General features: G+C 49.4%; 2 protein-coding genes across 3 annotated transcripts in view; one reads left to right on the forward strand and one right to left on the reverse strand.

Annotated features, from left to right (window-relative positions):
• Positions 1-27,747, forward strand: part of TG (thyroglobulin) — a 247,711-nt gene that overhangs the window by 130,894 nt on the left and 89,070 nt on the right. Inside the window, exons 39-42 of the mRNA XM_055313866.1 lie at positions 1,654-1,873; positions 3,671-3,764; positions 6,794-6,953; positions 14,419-14,621. Of these exons, the coding sequence (XP_055169841.1) occupies positions 1,654-1,873; positions 3,671-3,764; positions 6,794-6,953; positions 14,419-14,621 (677 nt within the window). The remainder of the gene's footprint in view (positions 1-1,653; positions 1,874-3,670; positions 3,765-6,793; positions 6,954-14,418; positions 14,622-27,747) is intronic.
• The window catches only part of SLA (Src like adaptor), an 87,356-nt gene continuing 81,765 nt past the window's right edge, over positions 22,157-27,747 (reverse strand). For both annotated transcript variants that reach the window (XM_055313868.1, XM_055313867.1), the window contains 2 exons: positions 24,820-24,952; positions 22,157-24,234 (listed from right to left, as the gene is read on the reverse strand). In XM_055313868.1, coding sequence (XP_055169843.1) covers positions 24,021-24,234; positions 24,820-24,952 — 347 coding nt within the window. In that variant the 3' untranslated portion in view covers positions 22,157-24,020. The remainder of the gene's footprint in view (positions 24,235-24,819; positions 24,953-27,747) is intronic.

A 27,747-nucleotide genomic window follows, 5' to 3' on the forward strand; every position in this document is an offset into this window, starting at 1 on the left:
AAGCCCACACCATCCCCAGCATACTCAGGCCTCACACCGTTGACATCCAGGGCCAGATGCTTCTTTGCTGTGGGGCCTGTGCTCTTTATTGCGGGATGTTTAGCAGCATACCTGGCCTCTACTCACTAGATGTCAGTAGCTAGCATCTCTTGCAACCCTGATGACAACCAAAACTGTCTCTGGACATTATCAAATGTCCCCTGGGATCAGAATCACCTCTGGTTGAACCACTGCATTGCACCAAATTTGAGGAATGTGTGGACTTCTGCGTGTCCATCTGCCTCTTCTCCTGTATTCCTGGTTTGTGCTCATGTGCATAGGAGATGTACACAGAGCTGCAGAGCAAGTGGCAGAGCTCTTGCAGCCAACAGTGGAGCCGAGCAAACCAAACACACCTGCAGGAAATGATAGGTGCCACCCCCCCACACACACACACACAGGCAGAGAGAGAGAGAGAGAGAGAGAGAGAGAGCAAGCTTGAGAAAGAGAGAGAACATCTCTTCACCAGCATTCAGTGCTTCCTTTGTGCAGGGCCCTGAACCCTGTGGGCAATCAGACGTAGGCCAGTTCCAAATCCCTGAAAATGGTACCTGGCATGGAGCCAGGGTCCCAACAACAGTTGATTGACTCAATCACTAAATGGAAGAAAATGTGATCCAGGAGATAAGAAACTGCAGAGAGAGAGAAAGAGAGAGAGAGAGAGAGAGAGAGAGCCTGATGCATGTGGTGATTAGCATTACAAGGACGGGATGGGAGGTTTTGGAGGCAGAGCAGCCCGGGCAGGCTGGCAGGTGGCACAAGCTTTGCAAGCTTTGGCTTAACAGGCTAGATGGAACGGGGTGGGGTGTGAAGAAAAAGAGGGAGGGCGTTGAGGGGAGGGGCAGGGGCCCCAAGCTGGCCCTTGACCCATGTGAATAGGCCATGGCCTCAGTAGGGGTACAGAAATCTTTTGAATCTGACACTTGGAAGTCCTGGTGGTTACTCACCCTTGGCCCTTAAATCTGTTTTCTTACCAGCGATACACAAGCACAGGCTCACAGCTCTTCCACTGCAATTTGGGAATCCCAGAGTTTTAAGACTCTGAAAAAAAATTTTTTTTGTGAGTTTGCAGCACACTTATTTGGTGCAAAATCTGACCTCAAGTGACTGAAGAAATCATATTCATCTCTGTTATTATGAATGATTCATACCTTACCTTATCAGTAGCCAGAAGTTAGTGATGTGTTTGATGGTGGGGCCTGACTCCAGACCCTCCGGGGGCATTAGCTGAGCATCGCACTTTCTATGCTCCTCTGTGGTTTTAAACGTCCAAGTACTTCTGAACGAAGCTCACATCTGGCCCCCGAGTGATGAGTAAGGGGTCCCAGGCCTGGGTTAGGCCCTGCCTAGCCTCTGGCTGGGAAGAAATCAGTGAGGCAGCACACGTACAGAAGGGATTAGTGCCATGCTCTGTGGACATTCAGTGCCTGCTAAACATCAGCTGTATTTGCTATTAATTGTGTTTTCACATTGAAAAGTAACCTGGCTCGACTTGGGTTTCTGGGGTCTGAATGAACTACTAATGTTTTTAAGGTGCAGAAAGCAGTGTTTTGTTTGAAAAGAGTACCCACTGTTGTCTGTTTCCCTCTCCCCCGTGGACTCCTTCCCCCACAGACATCCCTCTGCTCAGCTTTGGGACATCTGTACCTTCTGTGACCATCACGCCCCATGGCCAGCTGCTGGGCAGGTCCCAGGCCATCCAGGTGGGCACCTCGTGGAAGCAAGTGGATCAGTTCCTGGGAGTTCCATATGCCACCCCACCCCTGGCAGAGAGCCGCTTCCGGGAGCCAGAGCCCTTGAACTGGACAGGGTCCTGGGATGCCACCAAGCCACGGTGAGGATCTAGTGAATCATATTAGTGAATGCCCAGAGAATTCCTCTCCCATTCGAATCTGTCAGAGTGAGACTTGGTAGCAGGGCAGTGAGTTTCAGTGTGAGTAGCGAGTGGGGGTGGGCAGCAAATTGCTTAAGGTGGCATTAAGTGCTCTAACAGATGAACCCCTCCAAATATCATTATCTTGCCCCTATAAAGTGCATTTAGTGATAGAGGGGTTGATGTGTTTCTGCTCCATGCAGTGATTTGGGGACCCAGGCTCTGTAGGCTCCTCCTTCTTCAGCATGAACATTCCTTGACTTTGAATCCAGGAAAGAGACACTTTGGAAGGGTCTACATGGGAGACCTCTATGGCCATGGCTGCAGGTAGCTTGGGTGCCTATGTGACGTGCACCGGTTTGACAGTAGCTGGAAGTCAGCCTCCTGGCCACAGCTGACTTTGATGGGGCTGAGAAATGCAGCAGACAGAGAAAGGCACCTGAGCTAATGGAAAACATTGTATTTATTTACTTTTTTTAAAGGCTTTATTTATTTATTTGAAAGAGCAAGTAAGCAAGAGAGCATGAACAAGGTGGAGGAGGAGCAGAGGGAGAAGGAGAAGCAGATCCCTGCTGAACAGGGAGCTGGATGCAGGACTAGATCCTAGGACTCTGGGATCATGACCCGAGCTGAAGGCAGACACTTCACTGACTGAGCCACCCAGGCACCCCAGAAAAACATTTTAAAAGGACTTTGCCCTCCCAAAGGAACAATATTAAAAGGAGGCTTTAAAAAGAGGGAAAAACATTTAAATTCTATCTTCCTCCCTCATCAACCATGTTCCATTTCACTTTCCCCTCCCATGGCATATACCACTTTAAACAATTGACTCTTTGGAGATTTTACCATTTTTCTGACCAGTGTGTGTTCACAGTACCCAGAGAAAGGGCACCATTCTCCACTATCTCCCCTTCCCAGCTTTGACAGACCCCTCTGGCTCCTGAGGCAGCTGTACCTGCGCTGTCCCTCGCCACCCATGACTGACTGGTAGGCAGGTCCACAGGCTGGGACCAGAAAGAGTGAAGGCCTGGGAGCTCTTCAATACTCCAGGCAAGGGGCATCAGAGGCTTGAATGCAGGCAGTGATGGGAAAGTGAAGAAAGCCACTGTAGGTCTCCAGCATGGAGACACTAGAGGAATAAAAGTGCCCTAATCAGAGTGCTTTAGCATGTGGGGCAGAGCCATGTGACAGGTGGGGCTCTGAGTGCATCACAGTTAGAGAACTTGCCTTCTCAGAGTCCAGCACAAACGAGGCTCGGGGAACATGTAAAGTCACCCCTGGGGCAGGTACCATCAAGCTGCCACTGGGCGTGTCCCAGATGTGGTGATGTGGTCTCAGCTCTTATGCCCGGACACACTCCGCCTGGCACACCTGAACTCTGTACTGATGCAGAAAGCAGGTCTGACTCCATAGGCAGCAGTGGGGCTGTACATGTGGAGCAAGGAAGGGTCAAGGTCCCCAGCAACATGCACCTTCCCCTTCTCTGTCTTGAGCATCCTTTCTCTGAGTTAGCACCTTGTCCCTGGAGGAGTTCCTCCACGGCCTGTGGCAGAGAGGGTGGGGGGCATCCTGCCCTTCCTTCCATGTCCTCAGCACTCTCTCTACCCATTGCCCAAAGCTGCTAATAGCTGCAGAGCTATTGGGCCACTGGGCCTTTGGACGGGGCAGTGGGTCCTGGCCATTGGTGGTGGGTGAGAGGGGAGGATGAGGCATGTGTCCTTGATGGTTGCCCCAGAAGTCATGAATCTGTATCCCCAGGGCCAGCTGCTGGCAGCCAGGCACTAGAACGCTCAAGTCTCCTGGGGTCGGCGAAGACTGCTTATACCTTAATGTGTTTGTCCCTCAGAACGTGGTAAGTTCTGAAGCCCTTGGTCGTCTGCCCTGCAAACTGCCCTGTTAGAAAACTGCACCTGTCCCAAGAGCTGCCAAATCACTCCTCTCCTCCATGGCCTGCTTAGCTTTTGCTCCCCCAGCACTGTCTTCACTGGTTCTTGACCTTGTGAAAGCCTGAGGAGCCAAGAGTAAGCAGAGGGTCCTCCTGGTTTCTACCTGCCCTCCCTCAACCTCCCCACATCCTCAGGCCTCCCCAATAGGGCACACTTATCCTGCTTCAGTTCTCTAAGCAATATTCATAAAGGGCTTGTGTTGGAGGGTTCTGCCCCGGATGGGACAGAGAGGTGAAGCAAACAGACTTGCTGTGCCCAGGGAGTTATATTTTTAGGGGGCAGAGCAGAAACAGAGACACAATCAAGTCCTGAACAACTGTGATGTTGATGAGACCCTGAGGGGAAATCCAAAGGTGGGGATGCAGTGAGAGGAGGTGTTGGGTGGTGGTTGGGGGTTGCCGCTTGAACGAGGCAGGAGAAGGGAGTTGTGAGGCCTATGGTGGGTGAGGGGCAGTGATTCAAGGTCTCTGAGAGGGTGACAGAATCCCAGCTGGGGAGGGCAGAGCCTGATGGCAGCCCATCTGTCAATGTGGAGACCAACCGTTGTCCTTGAAAGACCCTCAGAGAGACCCCTGGGGGTGTTTCCACATGGACTCTTATTTGGGGGCTGTTCCAGAGGGTGAGCTTTGGGGCTGTAACCCTGAAAGATTATGCCCTGTTTTGAAGGCTGAATCTGCCTAAGTAGCAGCTATGATCTTCATGTTCCATGTTTGAGTTTCTTGTTTGGCAGGAAAGGGTCAGAGGGCATGAGAGAAAAAGGAAGTGATGAGTTTTAGGAAACACGAGTTTGTAAGGATGCCAGCCTGGTGTCAATAGAGGTTATGATACCAGGACCATGCCACAGTTTCCTGGTCCCCTAGCCAACAGCAGTGAGAATCCACTGCACTTTGGACGCTTGGCCTCAGCAAGCTGGTCTGAGTGAGCTGGGTCACAAAGCCCCCCTAGACGTGAAGGCTCTCATAGATGGTACTACTATGAGCACGGAGCCTAGAGTGAGGGAGACCATGAGTCCCCTCTGCCCAGCACTGGTCACCCTATACCTACCATGTTGGATTAAGGTCCGCCTACCAAACTGGTCTGTCACTGACCACTGCCTCTCTGGTCTGGAGAAGGTAATCATGTCCTCTGTGCTCCACTTACTGGTTCTGAAAGTGGGAGAGAAATAGCATCTAGTTCGTAAAGTTCTTGTAAGAGTTACATAAAACACTGTGGAAACCAATGAGTCAATAGATGGCTGGTGGGGGCCAGAAGAATGACCATGAGTGGGACAGAGGGACACCTCACAGAATGAGGGGCACTCCACCTGGAAATGATGGCAGACCTGGAGCCCATAGCTTGGAGCTAGTCAGTCTTCCAACACTCTAGTTCTGGCCTCTAGTTTATTCTGGATGATAGTCTGTGTCCTCCTTGGTGAGTCCTTTCAGTTTGTCCACGTGCCTGAAACCCATCCTGGTGATATAGAGCTACTCGTCTCTAACCTAAGAGACCCAGTGTCACAGACGAAAGAGCCTAGGAGAGTGTGCTGGGAGGGAGGCTGAGGATGGAACTGTGGGAAGGTGCCTTCCTCTTTGTACATGTTTTAAAACGTTTTTCACCACTCTGAGCTCCTGTGTTCACGTCTGTGGAACAGAAGGGCTTACAGCCATTAGACCATCTACCTGTGGGGCGGAAGCTCTAATGAGACATCCAAGGTGAGCACACTCGGCACAGCATCCATCAGGGTGGGTCCTCAGCCAGTGTTTGCTGTTGGTGAGGAAGGCATGGGTGTCAGAGCCCATGGCACATGGATGGACCTGTCACAGCCCAGACAGGACTGAGTGAGCAAGACACACCTGGGGCCCTGCATACATCACGGCCTGGAGTCAGTGTTGAGCCCCCAGATGGAACATTATATTCTAACAGTGTATTCTAAGTATATTCTTATAAAAGGGTAAGCTTGGGTTTCAAGTCTGCTTTGCCACGTCCTAGCTGTGTGGTTGTAGACAGGCTATTCCAGATCGCCAGGCCCCGGCTTCCTCATCTGTAACGTGGGAATGATAATAATAGGCCTAGCTCTTGGATCTGGTTGAGGACTGAATGGGTAACACACGTGAATGCTGAGCATGGCACTTTGCTCTCATTCCATGCACGATAAAAGGTAGCTCTGTGTTGCCAGGGTGGGGTCTCAGGCATGTGGCCAAACTGAACGGACTCACCAAGGAGGACCCAGACAGTCTTCCAGAATAAACTAAGGCCAGAACTGGGGTGTTGGAGGACCACGTATCTCCAAGTGACGGGCTCCAGGTCTGCACTGGGCTGCCATTTCTGCCACTTGTGCACTTTGCAATGTGAGCACAGCACCCAGTTGGGAGCCAGACCTTAATCCAGCATCGCAGGTATGCGATGATCATCCACCTTCTCCCCCTCAACTTCCTTGCCTGTGACATCAGGCTTGTTCATGTGCTAGGTCTGCTCTAATAGAGCACCACTGACTGGGAGGTGCAAACAACTGAAATATAATTTTTTAAGATTCTGAAGACCAGAGGCCCAAGATCCAGGGGTCATCAGGGTTGGCTTCTTCTGAGGCTGCTCTCCTTGGCCCATGGATGGTCATCTTTTCTTCCCTCTGTCTCCATATGATATCCTCTCTACATGGGTCTCCATCTAAATTTCCCCTTCTTCTGAAGATACCAGTCATGTTGGATTAGGGCCCACAGGCTTAGTCACCTCCTTATAGGACCCTCTTCAACTACAATCACATTCTGGGGTCATCGAGTCAGGGATTCAATTTGAGGAGGACACGGTTCAGCCTGTAAATGGGCCAGGGTGTGCCTACATGGCAGACCTGACAGGGAGAGTCGTGGGTAGGCTCAGAATCTGGCACCTTCTTGGGAAAGGTGCTCTGGTGAGTGAGAAGGGGCCAACCCTCAGCCTCATCTTTCTCCACTTGCCACAGGCCCCCAATGCGTCTGTGCTCGTGTTCTTCCACAATACCCTAGAGGGCAGGGGCAGTGAAGGACCACTGGCCATCGACGGTTCCTACCTAGCTGCCATTGGCAACCTCATTGTTGTCACTGCTGGCTACCGAGTGGGCATCTTCGGCTTCCTGAGTTCTGGTGAGTCACTGGCATGACTGGGAATTGTGGACTCTCGGAGCTGAGGGTCTCTGTGTGTGTTCAACCCCTTTTTCCTAAGCCCCATGCTTTCATGGTCCCAAGTCCTCCTCGAGCCCAACAGGGCATTCTGTGGGATGTCCCGCATGCCCAAGAGACCCTCCAGCGATGTCGACCCCCATGTGTGAGAGTAATAGTTGCTGTTGATTGATCTTACTGAGGGCTGAAGCTGTTCCGAGTACATGATGTGTTTTATCTTATAGTGTGTGTGTGTGTGTGTGTGTGTGTGTGTGTGTGTGTGTGTGTATACTGAGATCTCAGAAGGTTAGACACTTGCTAACATCAATAGTCAGGAAAGAGCAGAGCCAGGATTTACCGCTGGGGTTGACTTGCCCTAGAGAACGATAGGAATGGATTATCCGTCCTGGGCCCATAGGGATGCCAGTTGACCCCACATGAGGGCTGCATCAGTGATGCTTCTCGTTTCTTCTTTAATCCCAGCCTCACTCGTGAACATCAGTCTCTCCCCTATTCAGTCACAGGACTGTTTGTCACCCTGGTCACATCCTCCACCTTTGCCAGAAGAGCCCAGGGCAAAATTGAGGCCTGGAGAGTCCTATCGTGCTCCATGCATGCTTTTTTTTTCCATGTCCGGCCCCTGACAGCGGTAGGGCACTTGTCAAACAGCCTGTAGACACACAGGTCTGGGAACCTGCAGAACCAAAGGCCAGCTCTGCCATTCATTGTCTGTGACCTTGGATGAAACCCTTCATGCCCGACTCTCAGTTTTCTCCTCTATAAAATGGGAATAATTTTACCCAACTTCCGTGGTTACGTGAGAGGCTCCAGTTAGGTCGGATGTGTTTGAAAGGGCTTCAGATCCTGTAGGGGGCCTTCCAGCTAGGCACACAACTTCATCTCTGTTCTCTGAGGATCTCACTTAAGACCCCAGTGACTGACCTGCTGAGTCAGGATGGGCGGGTGGAAGGTAACATGGTGAGAATGATGGACTCATCTAGAATGTGCGTGAGTGGGTAGGCATCCAGCATGGGCAGAAACTCTGGAGTGCTGTGTGCACTACGTGGCATGAGGCCTTGGCTGCCATGAAGAAGATTCTAGGCCTGCACAACCACTGCAAAGCAGACACCAAGTTAAGGCCAAATACAACCAGATGCCAATGAGGGAGATGTGCATGATAAACAGATTGCAGATTTTCCTTCAGAGCGAGCAGGGTCAGCTGCTGGAGCACTACAACCCTACCTGGGTTTTCTTTTCTCTTTCCCAACAACATGGGACTGACAATGGTTTGGTAAGTCAGCAGCTCCTGTCTCTGGAGAGGCAGGAGAAGCTCAGAACATGGTCAGGTGGCGCTTGCCGTAGACATGGCCAACTCCTTGGCTCAGAGCCTCTCCAGACAGAGGAGAGCTTATTTCTATATGTCGCCCATGTCTGAGAGGTTGGTGGGGGGGGGTTCAAGGTGTGTAATCTTATTGAGAATTTGTGTGCTTTGGGGAAGGTAAACTCTGCTGCTGGTGGAGGCAGTGTCAGGGGAGGCAAAGGAAATTTCTAGAACCTCCAGCCCTTCTCATTCCTGACCTGAAATGCTGCCCATTCATTGTGCTTCGAGCAAACCTGTCAGCAAGAGGGGAGGAAGGTTACTCTCAAGAGTGCCAGCCTTAAAAAAAAAAAAGAAAAAGAAAAAAGAGTGCCAGCCTTCCCCAGACATTTCTCCTGGGTCACCTCACCTCATTCTCATGGCGGCTCGGTGAAGCCAGTGCCAAGCGGCTGTTTTGCAGGTGAATCAGCGACACTCAGGGAGACCAAGGAGCTCCATGCCCCAGTTAGGAGTGCATTCAGGGGCTTAAATCCTGTCGGTCAAACAGCAAGGAGAAAATATTGTGGCTCGTGCCCTTGGATGTTTAGAAATGCCCTTCCGATCCCATATTGTTCTGTGTACAGAGCGGGATGGTTTTCTTTGCTTTATTTGCTAGGCTTCCTAGCTTCCCCCACATCCCTGGGCTTTTACCTGCCTTAATTGAGCCTTAATTGAGCCTCCTTGCAATTCCACGAGGAATGGGGAGCAATGTATCCCCGTGGAGACACCGAGACACAAGATGCTGGGATGCAAACACAGCCCTCCTAACCGCAGAGCCCACCGGCCTGCCACAGCGCGTCCCCTGACAAGGCGCCGCTGAGAAGAGCTGCTGCACAGAGGATGTGGGCCCTGGGGGATGGTCAAGAAGGGGAAGGTCATGGGTGTGTGAGTCTGTAACCCCCCAGTAAATTTGTGACACATGCACACCAGCCCCTTTATCATTTAACAAATATATGACAGATTTTACCATTTAGAGTGGTTTGAAGGTTATAGAATAATTGAGCAGAAAGTATAGAGGGTTCCCATAGACTCCCCCCCCCACCTCAGTTTCCCCTACTATTGACACCGTGTGTGATGTGGCACCTCTGTTACAATCGATGGGGCAACAATGATAGGTTATTATTGGCTAAAGTCCCACAGTTTCCAGGAGGGTTCACTCTTTGTGTTGTACATTCTATGGTTTCCATTAAGTGTATAATGACATGTGTCCAACATTGTGTCATACGGTTTCGCTGCACCTGTTCGTCTTTCTCCTTTTCCATTTTTTTTTAAAGATTTTTTGAATTGTATTTTATTCATGAGAGACACACAGAGAGAGGCAGAGACATAAGCAAGGGAGAAGCGGGTTCCCTGAGGGGAGCCTAATGAGGGACTCGATCCTAGGACTCTGGGTTCATGACCTGAGCTGAAGGCAGGCGCTCAACCACTGAGCCACCCAGGTGTCCCTCCTTTGCCATTTTCAACAGTTGGACACTGCAGTTCAGAACACAGTTCTGGAAAGAGACAGGCTACTCTGAGCACCGGCCAGAGCCCACTGTCCTGCAGGGCACGCAGGTTTTGCATCGGAGCAGAACAAGCTCTGAGGGCCCGAGGGGCTCTGGGCAGTTCCTTTCCCTGCATCCGCTCACATGCCGCGCATCTCTCAGGTGACACTAAGACACGTGGGCCAGGGACGGGGGAAAGCATGTGGAAGGCATGTGGAACCTCGCTAGGACCCAGCAGGGGCTCACAGGGGTTAATGCCCCTTTTCTTTCCCTGGATGGGGCTCCTTCAGAGCATGGCTGAGTCGTGGTCATGACCCGACCCTGCACATGGCCAGAAGCTGGCACAGAGCTGCCCCTGGACCACAGCGGTGGCAACAGCCCCTGGAATTGGCTGTGTCTGGCTGAGAAGTCTCTGCACCTTTGCTCCCGTGATCTGCATGGGTGGCATCTGCTGTCGGAGCCCACAGGGAAGTGGTCCTCTAAGAGCTCCAGACTCCAGAGGCATCTTTCCAAAAGGAATGGGGGCATGAAAACAGAAGCTCATGCCAGTCCTGTGGCTGATGAGACAAATTTGTGTTCCCTGGGGCGGGGGGGGGGGGGCAGGGGGGAAGGGAAGCCCTGGTTCCTGGTGATCAGAGCAGTTGGAAAGAAAGAGACGGGGTTGGTGATGGGCCAGGGGAGGCCATTTCCGCAGCCTGGATCCTGCCTGGGGACAGAGCCCAGGGGGCACAGGGCACATGGACTATTCTGTCTCTGGCACAGCAGTGCAAGGAGGGGAACAGGGGCACGTGGCAGGCAGGCTCAGGGCAGTGGGTGGGTCAGCCCGGAGGCCTGCTGTAGAGTGTGGGGGCAGAGGAGAGGGTCTGGCCAGGGACTCAGATGGAAGGCCAGGCATGCCTCATCTTCCCTGGGGTATTCTGAGGCCTCCGGGGAGGGTCTGCTACCCTTCAACCAGAATAGGCACAGAGTCCTGTCTCAGCAGCTGCTCCTCCCCAAGCGCAATTGCTGCTACCAACACCAAGGCACACCCCGCAAGGGGCATCTGGGAGATAATGCCCAGATCCCCTAAATCTGTTTCATTTTATTCAAGGAAGACCAAACAATTTCTCTCGTGCTTTGTGCCAGGCCCTGTTCTGTTTCCTTTTCAAGATTAACTAATCAAATCATCCTAACAACCCTAAGAGATAAGTGTGGTTATCATTTCCATTTTACAGACCAGGGAAAATCAAGTTGCATTAAGTAACCTGTCCAGGGCCCCACAGTGCTTGTAGGGCTGCACCCAGCTGGTCTGACTCCGTAACCTGTGTGCTCGGCCACCTCCCCTGCTGCCTCTTATTGACGGCCACCAAGACGGGGGGAGGGACCGCCGTCAGCCCAGAATTGCACCAGGGAGCTTCAGAGGGATAGTTGAAGACATTGAATGAGCAAGCGAGCACCAGTCAGGGAATGGGAACAGCTGGATGTTTGCTGGGGTGGTTCTGACCGGAGCGGCAGGATGGTGGAGGTGGTGGACAGGGGTGGACACCTGCTCACATCTGTCTCCCGCTGGACTCTGTGTGAGGCCAGCCAGGAGCGCCTGTCCTGTGTCATGCCCCAGGGGCAAGGCACAGCTCCTGTGTGTGTCAGGATGGAGCTGGGAGGTCCCAGGAGGCTTCGGGGGCTCGGCCACAGCCAGGCAGCAGAGGACAAATGTGGCCATGACGACTGGGTGAGGGCCGGTGCTAGAAAGTGGAGAAAACCCAGACTGCTGGGATGGATGGGCCAAGGCCATTCATAGAGGATTGCAAAAGCCAGGAAGATGTTTAGACTTGACATAGTAGGGATGGAGGAGTTAAGAGAGCTTTTGAACACAGAAGGTTCCATAAATGGAGTGCTTAGATTTTTTTTTTAATGAAAATAACATAATGCCTTGCACATCATTGATTTTCCAAGCAGTGTTTATTGAGTTGGATGGAGTGTTGGAACATAGAGTTCCGACTGTGCATTGGGACCTAGGTCTGGACTTTACCTTAGGTTTGCTGCTTGCACCGAAGCAAACATTCCTCTCAAGTCTCAGGTTCCTCCTCAGTGAAGGAGGGGGTTGGAGCAGACTGCTTGAGACTGGCTGGCTTGCTGTCCCTGTGCATGTGGCCGAGGCTGTGTGTCCTGAGGGCCAGCACTGTGCCTGTCTTGCTCTCCACGGAACACACCACAGCACCTGGTACCAGGCGAAGCCCAATTCAGACTTGTCTGAAGCGCAGCCCTTGAAGGACCCTTACCTCTGACTTCCTGGGGGTCTGTAGACCCCCCAACATCAGTACTCTACTTGGGAAGCTGATATATGGGAAGTTCAGAAGCAGGGACAGTCGCCCCTCAACCCTCCTCCATTGTCACAGGAAATGCAAGCTGTGGATGTCACTTCCCAGATGTGCAGGTCTGGGTCCCGCTGAGCTGGCACCCAGCTTTCCTGCCCTGACCAAGACCTCAGAAACAAACGCATTCATCCCAACAAGCAGAACAGAAACGCAATCCAGAAACGTCCACGGTGAGGACTGTGCTAATGTCTTCACCAAACCCAGAACAAAAAGTGCATTTGAAGAAATCCTGAGAGTCTTGCCAGCTGGAAGAGTAATTTGTACTGTTATGTATTCTGAGTGGGCATTCTCATCAGCCTGGTGAACGGCAGGTTGGGGAATTGGGATGCAAGATTTTCCTATTTTTCTGTTTGAGAATATGGAGTCTAATTGACTGTTTCCTGCTGGATACTGAATCCTGTTACTCATAACTATGGTCACTCATTCACCTGACACTTACTAAGGACCTGCTATGTGCCACTGGTTTTAGTGGGGGGGCATGGGCTAGCCAGGAAGGCAATACCCAGGGTGACAAATGCCCTGAAAGGGCAACTTTACTTCACCTAAGGGCTGCCTCTGAATTAACAACATAGCTAAAACTTGCATGCCTGCTGGGCCAGAAGAGGAAGAGGAGGAAGGCCAGGGGGAGGCGGAGGGCTCTGGGCAGAGGAGATCACATGTGCCAAGCACTGTCTTGGAAGAGGATGGATCGGTGTGTTTGAGCAAACAGTAAGAAGCCAGGTGGCAGTAGCATAGTCACAAAGGGAGGAAAGGAAATAGGGCCCAAAAGACAGCGCCCTGGTCCCATGGAGCCTTGAAAACACTGGGAAAACTGAGATCATGTCCTAATGGGATGAGATGAGGGATTTTAGATAGGATGACACTGTGTGTGTGTGTGAGGCGGGGGGGAGAGAGAGATAATCAAAATTATGCATTTAAAATACTTCTGGGGGGAGAGGGGGGCACCTGGGTGGCTCAGTGGTGGAGCATCTGCCTTCAGCTCAGGGTGTGATCCCAGGGTCTTGAGATCGAGTCTCACATCAGGCTCCCTGCATGGAGCCTGCTTCTCCCTCTGCCTGTGTCTGCCTCTCTCTGTGTCTCTCACAAATAAATAAATAAAATCTTAAGAAAAATAAAATACCTCTTGGGATGTGGCATGGCGAATTCATCAGAGGGAGAAACTCATGGATAAAGAGAAGCACTGAGGAGCTCAGTGGAGAGAGAGCCTGGAGCATTTGGGGAAGAGTAGGGGTCGGGGTGCAGCACAGCAGGTGTCAAGGAGGACTTCGAGGCCGTGCAGGAGCAAACTGGGAGGGGGGTGCTGCGTTAGAAGGAAAATATAAGAAATTCTGCAAAGGCTGCTGGCTGCGTGCTCAGGGGACTTGGAATCGATTCCCTGTGAGACTCAGTGCTCTTGAAGTGCCTTTAATGAGGTAGCTTCCTGGAGACATGAGGGGCTGGTGCTGAGAGAGGGCTCTGTGCCCCTGACACTCCAGAGTGAGCAGCATGTGGGTGGTGGTTGAAGGCATGGGGTCTGCTGGAGTTTCCTGGGGCAAAGTGGGTGAGTCTCAGCTTGGGCCGGAACAAGCCAGGCATTTCAAGGTAGTTAGCTGTGTAGACTGACAAGGAAGAGCTGCTGGATCCAGAAGCTGGCCAGAGGACATGGTGGGCACAGAGTGTCCCCATTGCCGAGGAGAAGAGCATCCTTTTGCTGTACTATGTATACGCTGTGTGTGCGTGTATTTGTATGTGTTTGAATCACTTCATTAAAAAAATAGTGCCGAGCTTTCAATAAATATTTACTGAATTCTATGAAAAAAGAATAGAAAGATCAAGTCAGCTGAATGCTACTGAAGATCATGGGAGAAGGGACAGTGGGAAGTAGATGGAGAGACCCAGCCAGGCCTGGTCCTCGTCAAGGAAGAAGAGGCATGGAGAGCCACCAGGGCGGGCCAGGACGAGGGGCCTCCCCGCTGATGTGCCACGCCAGGTGGTGGTCTGAACGTGCCCTGCCGCTGGTGTGAGCGGCTGCCCTCGCGAGTGCCCTCGCCTACAGTGGTAAAGCTGTGGCCCGGAGACATAGGATGACCATGTCAGGGGCGAGTTTGACTCAGGAAAGGCTGGATGGGTCTGCTTGTGAAGCCCATGCTGTTGCCACCATCCCGGCCTGTCCAGACAGGAGTCCAGGTCCCCCAGAGGCACCCCAGACAGCACAGGGCTGAGTCAACTCCAGGTTATAGGGTCATGAAGAGTAAAAGGCTTTCCTCTCTCTGCAGGTTCTGGCGAGTTGAGTGGCAACTGGGGGCTGCTGGACCAGCTGGCGGCTCTGACCTGGGTGCAGACCCACATTGGAGTGTTCGGTGGGGACCCTCGGCGCGTGACCCTGGCAGCAGACCGTGGCGGAGCTGATGTGGCCAGCATCCACCTTCTAACCACCAGGGCTGCTGACTCCAGACTGTTCCGGAGAGCCATACTGATGGTGAGTCGCCTGTTCAGTCTCAGCCTCTTTTTAGACACTGAGGAGGTGAGGGCACCTCACTTACCTCTTGAGACCAGTTGGCTTTGATTGCTTGGTTTCTTTTATCCTATGTTCTGAGGCTGTGTCTTGCTCATGGCCATGTTTCCATGTACGTGTGATTCCAGGATGCTGAGGGCCTCCCCTGACGACTGTCCATCATTCTAAAGTGACAAAAATTCAAGGCTGGGAAGTGTTTCTGTTTTGGGATATTGCCCGGCTAGGGTTTAATGGGCTGAACTCTTGAAGGCCTCTCTTGTCAATAGACAAACCCAAGGGAATGGAGTGTAGGATGAGGAGCTTTCTGGCGGAAGGTAAGCTAATGATGAGGGCACAGTTTAGCCAACACGATGCCAGCTGCACCTGACATTCCTGCCTGCAGCAGGAGAGAAAGAACAAGAGAACTCTCATCTGCTTTCCAGTGTTGCTTCCCTGACCTTCTGGGGGTTTGAACTTAAAATCTTCCCTTATGTCATCTGGTTTCTTCAACAGCCTGTGCTCCGTCTCCTGGGTGCCATTCAGTTCTGGTGGCATTTCTTCGTGGAGCACTATTGGGTGATTCATTCCTCTCTTTGACCCCTCCCACCTCATTGCTGTTTCCTTTGCCTGAGGTGGGAGGGGAGACAGGGGACCCCAGAGCTTACCCACATGGCTGATCAAGCAGTGGCGGGAAGCTGAGTGAGCAGCCACAGGGTGAGTCACGGAGTTCCCAAGGCTTGGTCAACTGAGTCACTGACTGTTGAATGAAGGCAAAGAATAGAACTCAGCACCCACAAGTCTCCTGGATGATCTGAACTTCCTGCTAGATGATGATGATGATGGTGATGGTGATGATGGCGGTGATATAATCATACTGATGATGATGATATAGTGATTTTGATCATGACAGTAACTGTTATGGAAGAAATAATCTGTTGATCACAGCATAAGCTCTGATGGTTATTGTCATTGATTAGCTTCTAATTTTATGGTGGCTAGTTTGTGCCAGATGCCATGGTATGTGCTGGAAATGTCGTGCTAAATAATTTATGGCCCAGTTCATGGGGAACTTGTAGTTTACTGAGGGGCAAGGGAGAAACACTTCCAGCAGATGTTTAAAAGAGAGTCTTAGGGCAGCTCAGAGAAAAGCCCCCAGCTAAGCACAAGGGAAGAGGGAGCGTCCAGGAACACTTCCCAGGAGAAGGCACGTCTGAGCGAAATGCCGCAGACTGTGTAGGCATTTAACTGCGGGCAGAGTTCTGGCACTAAGGGACAGCTTGGCTCCTCCCTGACGTCTGCCATCCTACGACGCGGTGGGGGACAGGATCTTCATGGTAGCAGTCATGAAGTGTGGGAGGCAGAGAGCGGCCGGCCTGCACCGAGCACCTTGGCTTTCAACCTCAGTGATGAGAGCCATTGAAGAGTTGTATTTGGTTTGGCTTGGTTTCCCATTTTAACCGTTTTTAAGTGTACAGTTCGGTGGCATTAAGCACATTCACAAAGTGGTGCAATCATCACCGCTAATCATTTCCAGAACTCTCCATCATTCCAAACAGAAACTCTGTCCCTATTACACAATAACTCCCCATCTCCCCTGCACCCCAACCCCTGAGAGACCTCTGTTCTACCTCTGTCTCTATGAATTTACCTATTCTAGGTACCTCACAGCAGTGGAATCATGCACAACATATATGTGTGTGTGTGTGTGTGTGTGTGTGTGTGTGTGTGTCTGGTTTATTCCACTTAGCATAATGTCTTCATAAAGGCTCATCCATAGTGTAGCTTAAATCAGAATTTCCGTCCTCTCTAGGTTGAATGATATTCCATTGCACTCACAGACCACGTTTTGTTCATGCATTCATCTGCTGACACTGGGGTTATTTCTGCCTTATTGTGAATAGTGCTGCAGTGAACATTGGTGTGTCATCCGAGGGGTTTTAGGCAAGTAAGGAACTGGCTTCCCCTCAGGAAGACTTGTCTTAAAGCTGAGCTGAGGATGCATTTAAGAGGGACAAATACTGGAACCAGAGAAAGCAATGATGAGACTATCAAGTAGCCAAATTAAGGAAAAAATAGAGCGCCGTCAAGACCAATGCCGTGGACCCGCTAGCAATTCTCAGGTCATATCACCACATTCCAGCATTGTCCAGCCTTCCTGGGAACCGAACCCTTGACTGCCAGGAGGAGGGTAGGAGTGACAATGTTGGGCAGATATGATGCTGAGACCACATTGTCACCATTCCCAACAGGAAGCAGTATCACCTGCCACTCTGCCTCCCTCTGTCTGCCATAGGAGCCTTCCAGTTTTCCTTGAAGGGTCCGTGCTCTATTCTGCTTCATACAGGAAGTTCCCTCTGTGTGGAACACTTTTATCCTGTCTTCCTCTTTGCCTTCTCTATTTTTCCTTCAAGGAATCCTTCGAGACTTTTTAGCCAGACCCCTTTATACAGTTTATGCTGCCTATACTTCTCTGTACAGAATTTACCATGATTTCCTACCTGTAAATAATTATTCCCGGAGCCCCTGGGTGGCTCAGTGGTTGAGCATCTGCCTTTGGCTCAGGTCGTGATCCCGGGGTCCTGGGATCGAGTCCCACATCAGCCTCCCCACAGAGACCCTGCTCCTCCCTCTGCCTCTATCTCTGCCTCTCTCTGTGTGTCTCTCATGAACAAAAAAAATCTTAAAAAAAAAAGTATTCCCACTGCCAAGTCTCTCCCTCATAAGACTGTGAGCTCTGGGAGAGCAGGGGACGGCTGTGCCTTGCTGTCATAGGGCCACAAGCACCCAACACAGCTCTTCTGGAACAGATGCTCCATGGTGCATGTCCAGGTAGTGAATGAACAGAGGAATGGGGGGATATGCCCAGGGCCCCACAGGCTGGTCCCTTCCCTCTCTTTCTTTTGTTTCTTGTCCATTGTTGCAGATATTCTTCAATCTTTCCCTCTGTGGTGGGACCATCTCAGTGGCAGGAGGTCTGAGCCCAAACATCTTTCAATTCTTAGTATTGAAAACAGAACTTCCCCACTTTGAGTTGCTCCTAAAGGGATTTCCCCAGAGGCCTCTCAGAGACCAGATACTCAGTGGGACCTGGAATACACCAAAAAAAATGCCTTCCAGTAGGCCCAGAAGGCAGAGTTCTGTTTTTGAAAATTCTGGAGACTTTAGGTGTTTGGGGAATTTCAAAAACTAATCTGTTTTAGCAAATGGTAGTGTATTTAAAAATAAACTCTCCATCTGGTTTAGTCATTTAGAAGCAGCTTTTACAACTGCTCCAGCAGTCTTTGGGATGCATGTGAAATTATTTGGTATTTGGAATCGAGAGAACGAAAATACTTCAATACATTAGCGGTTCTTAAACATGTTCTTTACCAACAGATGTTTGGGGGAATGGATGTGACTTGGTGATATATTCTTGGATAAAATCTTAAGTCTTTCTGCAAATCTTGAGGCCAGAACTGTTGAAACACCCAGCAAGACAGGCTCCTGGGATAATTAATAACTTTGTTTAGCATATTTGGGGCCACAAGGCACTTCCAATATATTATCTCATAGATTGCTCTTATTGATTGGCATGGGGGTCTTTATATTATTTGCAATCTGGAGACAGGAAGTCTGAGGCTTAGAGAGGTCTAGTGACTTGAGAAAGAACATACAGAAAAGGAGGAGACACATTCAGAGCTGAAACTTAAAGCCACGTCCTGTGTTTTCCCCACCGTATGAAGCAGCTTCTCCTGGGGACTCTTCCAGGATCTTAAGGTCTAAGAGAAAGAGCCCAGGCCTAGGATCCAGGCAAGCCTGGCCTAAGATCCTGCCCTTGGGCAAAAACCCTTCACTTTTGCATTCTTCAGGGATAAAATCAGTATGGTTAGTTCTGTCTCCCAGGGGCTCAAGAAGTTGTCATCATATGAGGTTTGTAGAGGGTCCCGGGCACCACAGGAACTCAAGAAATCCAGGTTCCCCCTTGTCTCGCAAAGTTAGGGCAAATCCAAACCAAAGCAGGTCTGGGGAATTTGCACCTGCTCCTGGGACTCGGGTTGAAGAAGGAAGAGGAGGTGACATGTTACAAACATGCCCTTTGTGGCTCTGATGCCCTGGCCAGTTTTAAGAAAGACAAGAGGAGGTCGCGTCCTCCACAGCATGATTCACAGGACCCAGAAGAGATTTCCATTGCGCTCCTACACCAGTGCCCCAATTCTGCATTCCTCAGAAGGAGCGCCAGGCCTCATGAGTTGGACGCAGGCTGCATTTTCCCGTGTCCTTTCCTGCTCCATTCCTGCGGGAACCCTGGACTCCAGGCTCACTAGTATCAACATTCCTAGAAAATGCCATGCCTTCTCCCTTTTCGTAAGCTGTGCTGTGGTCGGCATGTCCACTTCTCCACCTGGACGTGGCTTGGCTGAAACGGGCCCCTCTAAGCCTTCCAGAACAGAATCATTCTCACGTTGAAGAGACTTCTATTTGGCAATTTTTAGGAATCCTGCCTCGTCTTACATACTTGTTGTTTTTCTAACGTATCTGATTCCAATTCTGCTAAACTGAGAGCGTGGCAGGGCAGGTGAGCTTTTTGTCTTCGCGTGTCCTTAATGCTTAGCACAGCCCTGAGTGGAAGGAGGTATCAAAGGCCATGCTGAGTTCCATTAAATTAGCAGAGGGGCCCAAGCACTGTTTTATCCTGTTTCCATGCAAACCTCATAGCTTGAGCACTTTCTTCTCTGTTTCTCTTCAGAATTGATTGAGCTATTCGTGGGCTCCAATGTGCTCAGTCCATATTTTAAGATAAATGTACTGATTTTCTTTAAATAGTCCTAAGGGAATTTGAGTATATTTTCATGGGGTTTTTCAATTAATTTCAAAAAAAAAATCTGTTTTTGTGATGTGAAATCTCACATCCATGAATCTGGTTGACGCCATAACCACAAATGGGATTTTTGTCTCCTCAAGTCTTTTCATAGAGTTTTGAACTTGTCTCCACAGAAGTTTTGTGAAATCACTGTAGGCAAGTCTCTACCTGGGTCCTAGTTCGGTTGGCATTACGAACGACGTCGTATTTTTTTTATTGTACTTTCCAGCTGGCCAGTACTGGCATAGGGGAATAAAGTCAGCTCCAGATTTGCTGAGCCTTCTTAGCACTTCCAATACTTGGTCTATTAGCCCTACTGGATTTTCTATGACGTTAATTCATTATCTGTAAATTTTGGCAGGTTGATTTCTGTACCCTTTGGACAAAAATACACAGCTGCTCTAGCAAAAACATCCAACACTTGAGGAGTGTTAATAATATGTTATTTTATTCTTTCTGTTCTCCTTAATCATAATATTTCCCAAGATATCTCATGATCTCTTGAGGCATGGATTTTTTCTAGGTGTTTCCCTGCTATATGAGGGCCTGGATCCCATCTGTAGGGCTGAGTCTGGGCAGCTGGGACAGCAGGGAGGGGACGGGGGGGGGGCGGTCAGCCTTGCTGACTGAGGGAGGGAAGGATACCCTCCCCCCAGAGGTCTCCTTCTATACAGCACTGCAGCTCATTGGCCTTTCTTCTCCTTTGACGTGGTCATTCTCGCTCCTGTGTTTCTTCATCATATCAGTCTTACTATTTAAACAATGCCTTGCTTTCTGAATCTTCTTTATTACTATTTTTTTAAGTTCTTATTTCATCTTTGTTTACCTTTGTCATCTTTTCCTTTCTCCTCGTTTCCTTGACCATCAGTTGTTCTTTAAGCTTGTTGAGTTGAAATCTGAGCTCGTTATGTGTTGTTCTTTGTTTTCTGGTCAATGGGTTTCTAGCAATAATGTCCCTCTTGCTATTATATCAGCCTGCGCTGGACATTTGGAGAAGTAGCGATGTGTCCTATATTTCTATGTCTTTATTTCTTGTATTATGCTCTTCTTAACCACAGGAGATGTATCCTTTTTTTCCCTTTATTTTTTTTCTTTTCTTTCTTTAAAAGCTTTTAGATTCATAGGATTTTAACCCATTCTTTTGCAAGTTGACTTCTAATTTTATTTCATTATTATCATGGAGCATGACTTGGAGAAGGCTGACTCTGAAATTTATTAGGACATCCTCTGTAACCTAATGTATTCTTCACTGGTTGGCAAACAAGTTCTATAGTATTATAGAAACCCTCTATCTACCTATTTATCTTTGCTTGATCTCTCCATTTCTGAGAATTGTGTGTTTAAGTCTCCAAATAAAATGATCCATTTATCTATTTTTCCCTATAACAGTTGCTTAATATCTTTTGAAACTGTATTGTTAGATTAATACAGGTTCGGTCATTATATCTTCTTAATGTCTTGTTCCTTTTGTAACATCTCTCTTTGCCCTTAGACAGTTTATTCTTGCCTTAAATTCCACTTTGTCTCAAAATTCAATGCTTTTCCTTTGTTCATTTTTGCACAAAAAACTTTCCATCCCTTTATTTTGAAATTCTGCATTCTTATGCCTCAGAGCTTGCACATTTTCACTATGTGTCAAATAGGTAATACAACACCAGAATTTGAAGTCTGTTCTCTTTATAGCAACTAGCATGCTCTCTAAAACATGTGGATTAAATGATAGCATTTCCCTGATTTGATCCTTCCCTTGGTTGTGTCTTTTTCCTAGAATAGGCCCTAAATCCCTTATACTCCCATCCAGAACCCCATGGGAACTGCCTCCCTGCAGGCAGCCCTCTGCCCTTTGCTCCAGCTCACTCAGCCTAGCCACCCAGGCTCTTCTTTCTCAGATAGCCCTGTCCGTGCCCACAGGAATTGCCTTGCTTAACTCTACTGCCTCTGGTTTTCCTCCTAGATATTTGCCTGGCTGTTGGCTGTTCATCTTTCAGGCCTCAGCTAGAATGGGAGCTCAAATGTATCCACTGGAAGGGAGGCCTTTCCTAAGCAAGCATCCAGTTAAATGGTTCTTTGCCCTGTCATGCTCAGGTCTAGCAGCCTCTTCCACTTTCTGTGCTACATCCCCCACCGTCACAAAGTTTCTTGTTTATTTATGATCTCAAGCTCTGTGATATCAGAGGCCTCATCTGGTTTTCACTGCTACAGTCCTAGGGCCTGGATCGAAGTCTAGTATGTAATTTGTCAAAAAAAAATGAGTAGAAATAAATTCTTGGAAAAACAGAAAGCAGAGGTATCATAAGTGATCTGCAGAAGTCATCCAGGTGAGGTAAGATGTTCATAGCAATCATTAAGAAGTTGTTCTCTCCCCTGACCGCCCCCAGCCCCATGTCCATCTTCAAGTTTCATAAGACACCCTCCAAATTCACAAAAGCCAGTTTTCTTAAGGCTGCACTCCAAGGAAAAGCTGGGCTGCTAACCAGTACAGTTCTTCTTGATGTTCCTTGCTCTCATCTCTCTCCAGGGCCAGCTTTGTCTGAAAATTCAAAGGCCAAAAAAGCTTCTGAATGAGCCACCCACCCACCTCACCCAAAAAGCTCTCCCTGAATTCCAAGGGTTAAATATTTATTAGCTATATTTTAATCAGAAATAAATACATGATTTAGCAAAGGGTAATGCTTCCCACGTAGAAATACCTCTGAGTGCTCCCCAAAAGTTCCCAGCACACTAGTTACAACGGAAAACAATGCTTAAGACATTGTACAAACATCTGGCATTTGCGAGGTCACCCTGCCTTGTGGTGGAAGTCAGCGTCCACAGTGTTATATTCATTTCCCACACATCGGCTGGTCCCTTGAAACTGCCTTTAGCGATTCTTGGGGAAACTGTAAATGTCTTCTTGTATAAACACACCAGAGTGTGATGATACAGAAAATCACATAAATGCATATACACATACCACCAGCACAGTGATCTCAGATCTACGGAATGCATGTGGTGAACAGACAGACATCTCATATCAGGCAGTGAGGGGTTCCACAGGCCCCCCTCTTCCCCCTGAATCCTTTTCCAACAGGATAAAATGAGTCATGGGTGCATCTGCAGCCCCCTTCCTAACAAGATTCCAATGGCAGCCTCAAGATAAATACTTCCCTTTTCTAGAACTTTGCCGTGCTCTCTCTCACATCTCTTAAAATGAGTATGACAGATTTAAAGCCACTCTGACTCCCTTCTTTCCTGGAGCTCAGCAGTTTTCTTCATGTGGCTGCCAGGCCCTTCTTAGAATAAAACACTGATGATACAGAAAAATCACGTTAATGAATTAATTCTTTAGACTTAGAATTAATTCTTCAGAATTTAATCAATTTGCTTTTTTCTTTTTTTTCCAAGAAAGTCAACCATTCTCACCTACTCAATCCAGCCACACTTAGCCTCTGTGAAGGTCCAGCTGAAACGTGAGCTCACGAGCCACCCTTACTGACCCAGTCTCCCTGGAGCCATGAGCTGATTTCTCCCTTTACACTCCACTTTCACGATATTTGTTTGTACATTTTTCTTCCTGTCTATACTGTGATTGCCTTTGCTGATCTGTTTTTCCTTCCTTCCTTCCTTCCTTCCTTCCTTCCTTCCTTCCTTCCTTTCCTTTCCTTTCCTTTCCTTTTCTCTTCTTTCCTTTTCTTATTTTTCACCTGACATGGGACTTAACACAGTTACCTATTCCCGCAATCATGAGTGAACAACTGGTGCATTAGTACTGGCAAGAGTCTCATCATGTCAGAAAGCTCTTTCTGTGCCATGAAGCCACGGCCGGGGACACCAGGAAAGCTTGCAGGGCTCCAGAGCTACCCTCTCATTTTCCCACAAGCAGCCTCCCTCTCTCCCCTTTGCCTTGCCCTCTGCAGAAGCAGGGAGGCTATCTGATTCCTGCACATGTGGCTCTGGCACCAGCAGGCCACCAGGATCTCCTGATTCAGGGAAGATAAGGAAGATTAACGTTTAGTGTCACTGAGGTCCCTTCAAAAGAGAGGAGCTGCATACCAAAGGTCTCTTGAGGGGTTGGTGAGAAAAGTTCATTGCGAGGGATCAATTTGCAAACCTAGACCAGCCAGGCCACAGTTTTTCGGCTTATTTTCTCAGGCTTTTTTTTTTTTTTTTTTTTGCGAAGTTCTCTCTGATGAGCTCAGAGTGTGACCCTCTGGACAGTTCTTTGGAGAACGGTCTTGTGCACTTTCTTGTGAGACAATGTCTTTATCTTTCCCACAAACACGATGAACATACACACATACACAGGGCTCTTCTGAAATGTTGCTTGATCATGTCATGATTCAACATTTTGTGATGTCTCACTGCTGATCGGACACCAGGGAGGGGCTCCCTTTGTCATGATGTGGACAGAGAAGATGTGAGTTCATGTCTCCACATGTCTTCTCTTGGCTTCTGGAAGATGTGCAGTTCCCCAGGGACCAGGGAACTAGGCTTCTCTGCCAAATCCCGGGTGACAGTTCCAACCTCTGTTAATTTGGGTGCACATGATGGTGTCTGTTCTCAGGCTAGTCTTCAAAATATGGTGGTGATGAGAAGAAGGAGCTCTTCCTCTTGCTCCCGCTGTATATCAAGGACATGCTTTTCTTCTTTCGATCAAAGGAGGTGTTGTCATCGCTGGTCAGGGACAGGTAGGAAGCGATGCTTTCCCGAAGGCCATAGCTGAAAAGGGACTCATCCACGCCAAGTGGGTTCCCAGCTCCCTCAGGGTCCTCTTGCAGTCTGTGCATGGGAAGAATGGGACAGAGGAAGGGAGAGAAGAGATGGGCATAGAAAGAGAACAAGAAAATGGGAGAAGGAAAAAAGGGGAAAAAAAAGACTGGTTAACTTATGGTTCTCTAATTTACAGTTCTAATTCTGCTTCTTACATTTATGGCTGTGTGATCTTGGAGAAATCACTTAACCTCTCTGAACCACCATTTCTTTGAATGGCTCTAACTTCCACATGCAAATTTGAATGAATATTTCTTTATGTTATTTACAAGGAAGAACAGCTTTTTTCATCTCCCAGGCAATTCGGATTTCTGATTTTCCTTGAATTTCCCAGTGGAATGTCTGGATGGGTGTTTGATCAAGGTAACTCAACAATTCCTAACTACAGATATCTCTTAACATGCAATGACTGTGAGGCCTGGAGCTGGGTCTGCCTCCCAGAGGACAGGGGGATTCTGTGGGTGTGCATCTGCTCAGTGTCTCCGCCCCCTCCAGCTTTCCATAGGGCTGGCTCTAGCCTGCCTGTCAGGCTCACACATGGGTTTGGGGATCATACGTCCATGCAGGACACGCATACACACATAGATGTCTCACCTGGGCACTCTCTTCCAGTCGAAGGTCTTCTGGCGCAAGGTGACGGGTGAGTCAGGGGCCCTCAACGCCGGGGCAGCTGTGCTCTGAGTGAGGCAGGGTGTGGTCAGCACACAGCAGAGGCCATCGGCCACCTCTAAGGAGGGAAGCAGACGACTGGTCAGTGACTCCGGGCTGCCCTAACCAGTGTGGGCAGTGGGGCCTGAGGGACCATCCAGTACAGTTCCCCAGTTGTTCACATGAGGAAACTGAGGCCAAGACAGGAAAGAGGCGTGGCAGGATGGAGAGTCACACGTCCAGTTGTTTAAGAGATGTTAATGTGCCCTGAATACACACTTTGCTTAACCCAACGCAGGTGGAGCATTAAGATTAGGATCCAGAATCAACTACCCTTGGGTTTGGATTTCAGCTTCACCCCTGATAGTGAATCCCCTTAAACCTCTCTGAGCCTCAGTTTCCTGGAACAGGCTAACAAGTGGGAACAGCTAGCAGAGCACCCTCAGGTGGCCCAGCCTCAAGGGTTTCATGCTCAAGCATGGCTCGGTCAAGTGTGCTGTGATCAACACGGGGTCCAGGTCCTTGGAGCAGCACTTCCTCCCACACAGGCAGCTGAGACAGGTGCAGGAAGATAGGAAGATAGAACACACTCAGAACCAAGACGGGAAGGAAGAAGGAGAGAGCAGGAGGGCGGGAATACAGGAAGGTAGAAGGAGTAAAAGATTTTACAGAACAAAAAAAAGAAAAGAAAAGAAAAGACACCAGAAATAAAGGAGGAAGAAAACAAATATAAAAGCAAACAAGAGAAGGTGGACAGATGGGGAAAAAATGAAGAAAAACCTCTCTTCTCTAGCCTGGATGCTCACACACAAGGAGAAGGAAAGTCACTGCCTGCTGCCCCAGCTAGTGTGGACTATCTGAGCTTCCAGAGTTGCTCATCTCTCCAGGAGCAGTAGATTCTAGATTCCACCTCCCGTGGTTGTGGGAAAGCCTTGGTTCTGGCTGTGCTCAGATGTTCTTACAACCTGCATGGCCTAGTTCAGGCTGCAGACCCTGGCACAGGGGACGTGACGTGGCTGAGGACATGAGACACTGCTGGCTTGCAGCAGGAAGGAACCCCCTGTCCTGGGGCTGATCCATCACCAGGTTTTAGGGAGCACATGACACCTCTGGCCACCTCCACTTCCAACCTAATTGACGGAGCTCTGGGTGTTCCTACCAAGGAGCAGAGTGTGGCGGCCAGTAATTCCTTGTTTCTTGGTGTCCAATCTGACTTCCACCGTGAACTCAAATGTCCACCTACGCTGTCCCCCCTCCCCGAGAAATGTGAGACTGGATCCTGAGAATGAGGGGAGCTTAATTGGATGTGCATCTGAAATAATGACCTGTCATGGGCTGGAAATTGAAATGGCCTCCCAGGTTAGGAGGTGAGGAGATGGAGTCAGACACAGGCTGAAGCGACCAGTGCCAGTAGACAGCACGGGCAGGAGTGTTGTGAGCCGTTAACCCTGAAGCTGAGCAGGATTCCCTGCAATGAGTCAAAGAACTGACTTTCTAGCACCCTACCTGAGCGCAGCGCTGAGCTAGGCCCAACGCCTCTCAGCGAGGCCCCGTTGGCTCCGAGTGGCCAGTGTTGTTACACCCGCTTCAGGGAGGAGCCCTGGGGTCAGGTCACTTGATCAAGGTCACGGAAATATGAATGAAACCTGCCCCATTGACTCGGAACCAGACACTGAAACAGGGAGACAGAGAGGTCCTACATGCCTCAGGGGTCTGGACATGCTCGCCTCATTCTCTCTACTATACAGAATTTTCCAGAACGCTCATTCTTCTCACACTCCTGGACTTCCAACCACTTTACCTTCAAGGGTCCCCCTTTTCAGCCCTTTGCTTTCCTGGCCATATCTGGGGACTTGTGTCCCACCCGCTCTGTCCTCTCAGTCACCACCATGCACAGGATCCTTTTAGGGGCCAGACCTTTACACTCCTGGTTTTGCCTTTGGTCCTAACAACGGTCTCATAAGAGGCATGCGGACTAAAATCCCCATTTTATATATGAAGAAACTGAGGCTCTGAGATGTTAATGAACATTCCCAAGGCACCAGGTAATAAATATAAGCCATCTGGAACAGAAAGGTGTCTGTTCAGACCGCTTAGCGCACAATTTTTCTGCTTCTCTGTCTCTAGGTAGAATCTGGAAGGAGGTAAAATTGGCCACGTTGTTTACACTCCAGGGTCCCCAGGGGCTCAGGTAGCATTTCAGGGTTTCAGACCCTGGACAGCAGTGAACTGATGAGTGTGATCCATGAACTGACATAGTGGCCAGGGACTTATTTCAGGAAGACTCTGCTCCTGCACTGGTGCCAGCTCCTTGGGTTCTCTCGGCCTGGAAGCCTCGCGGGTCTCCCGGTCTGTAAAATCTTTGCTGGGGCAGCATCCTTTTCATGTTTGCTTTTGTTTATGCAAAACTTATGGTCTCCTCACCTCTCGATGATTGTTATTAAAAGCCCAATACCACAACCAACCTTTACTCATAATCAGTAAAAGTTGACTATCTCCAGGACTCCCTTCCTCTTTCATTTTTAACAAAGCGGCTAGGTTTCCAGGTATCACAGAAATAACATTTGGTATCACTTATTTTGCATCCACCCTGCTCCAGGCTGTGATGATGGACACATCATATTACATTAGGGTGCACATTACATGAACCATCCAGTCACTGCAACCACCTGCAAGGGGGCTGTTCCCAACCACCTTCCATGAATGGGACGCTGAGGCTCTGAGAGAGGCAAGGTCTCTTCTTAAGATCTCAGAGATCCCAGATCCAAGTGTGGGCCTGTGTCTCCCAAGAGGCCATGCTTCCTCCATGCCCTATCCCCTTCTCACCAGCCAGGTGTGATAACCCAGCCCCTGTGGGCTCCTTTCACTGAGAAA

This window comes from Nyctereutes procyonoides, unplaced genomic scaffold, assembly GCF_905146905.1.
Source record: "Nyctereutes procyonoides isolate TBG_1078 unplaced genomic scaffold, NYPRO_anot_genome, whole genome shotgun sequence".
Taxonomy (NCBI): Eukaryota; Metazoa; Chordata; class Mammalia; order Carnivora; family Canidae; genus Nyctereutes; species Nyctereutes procyonoides.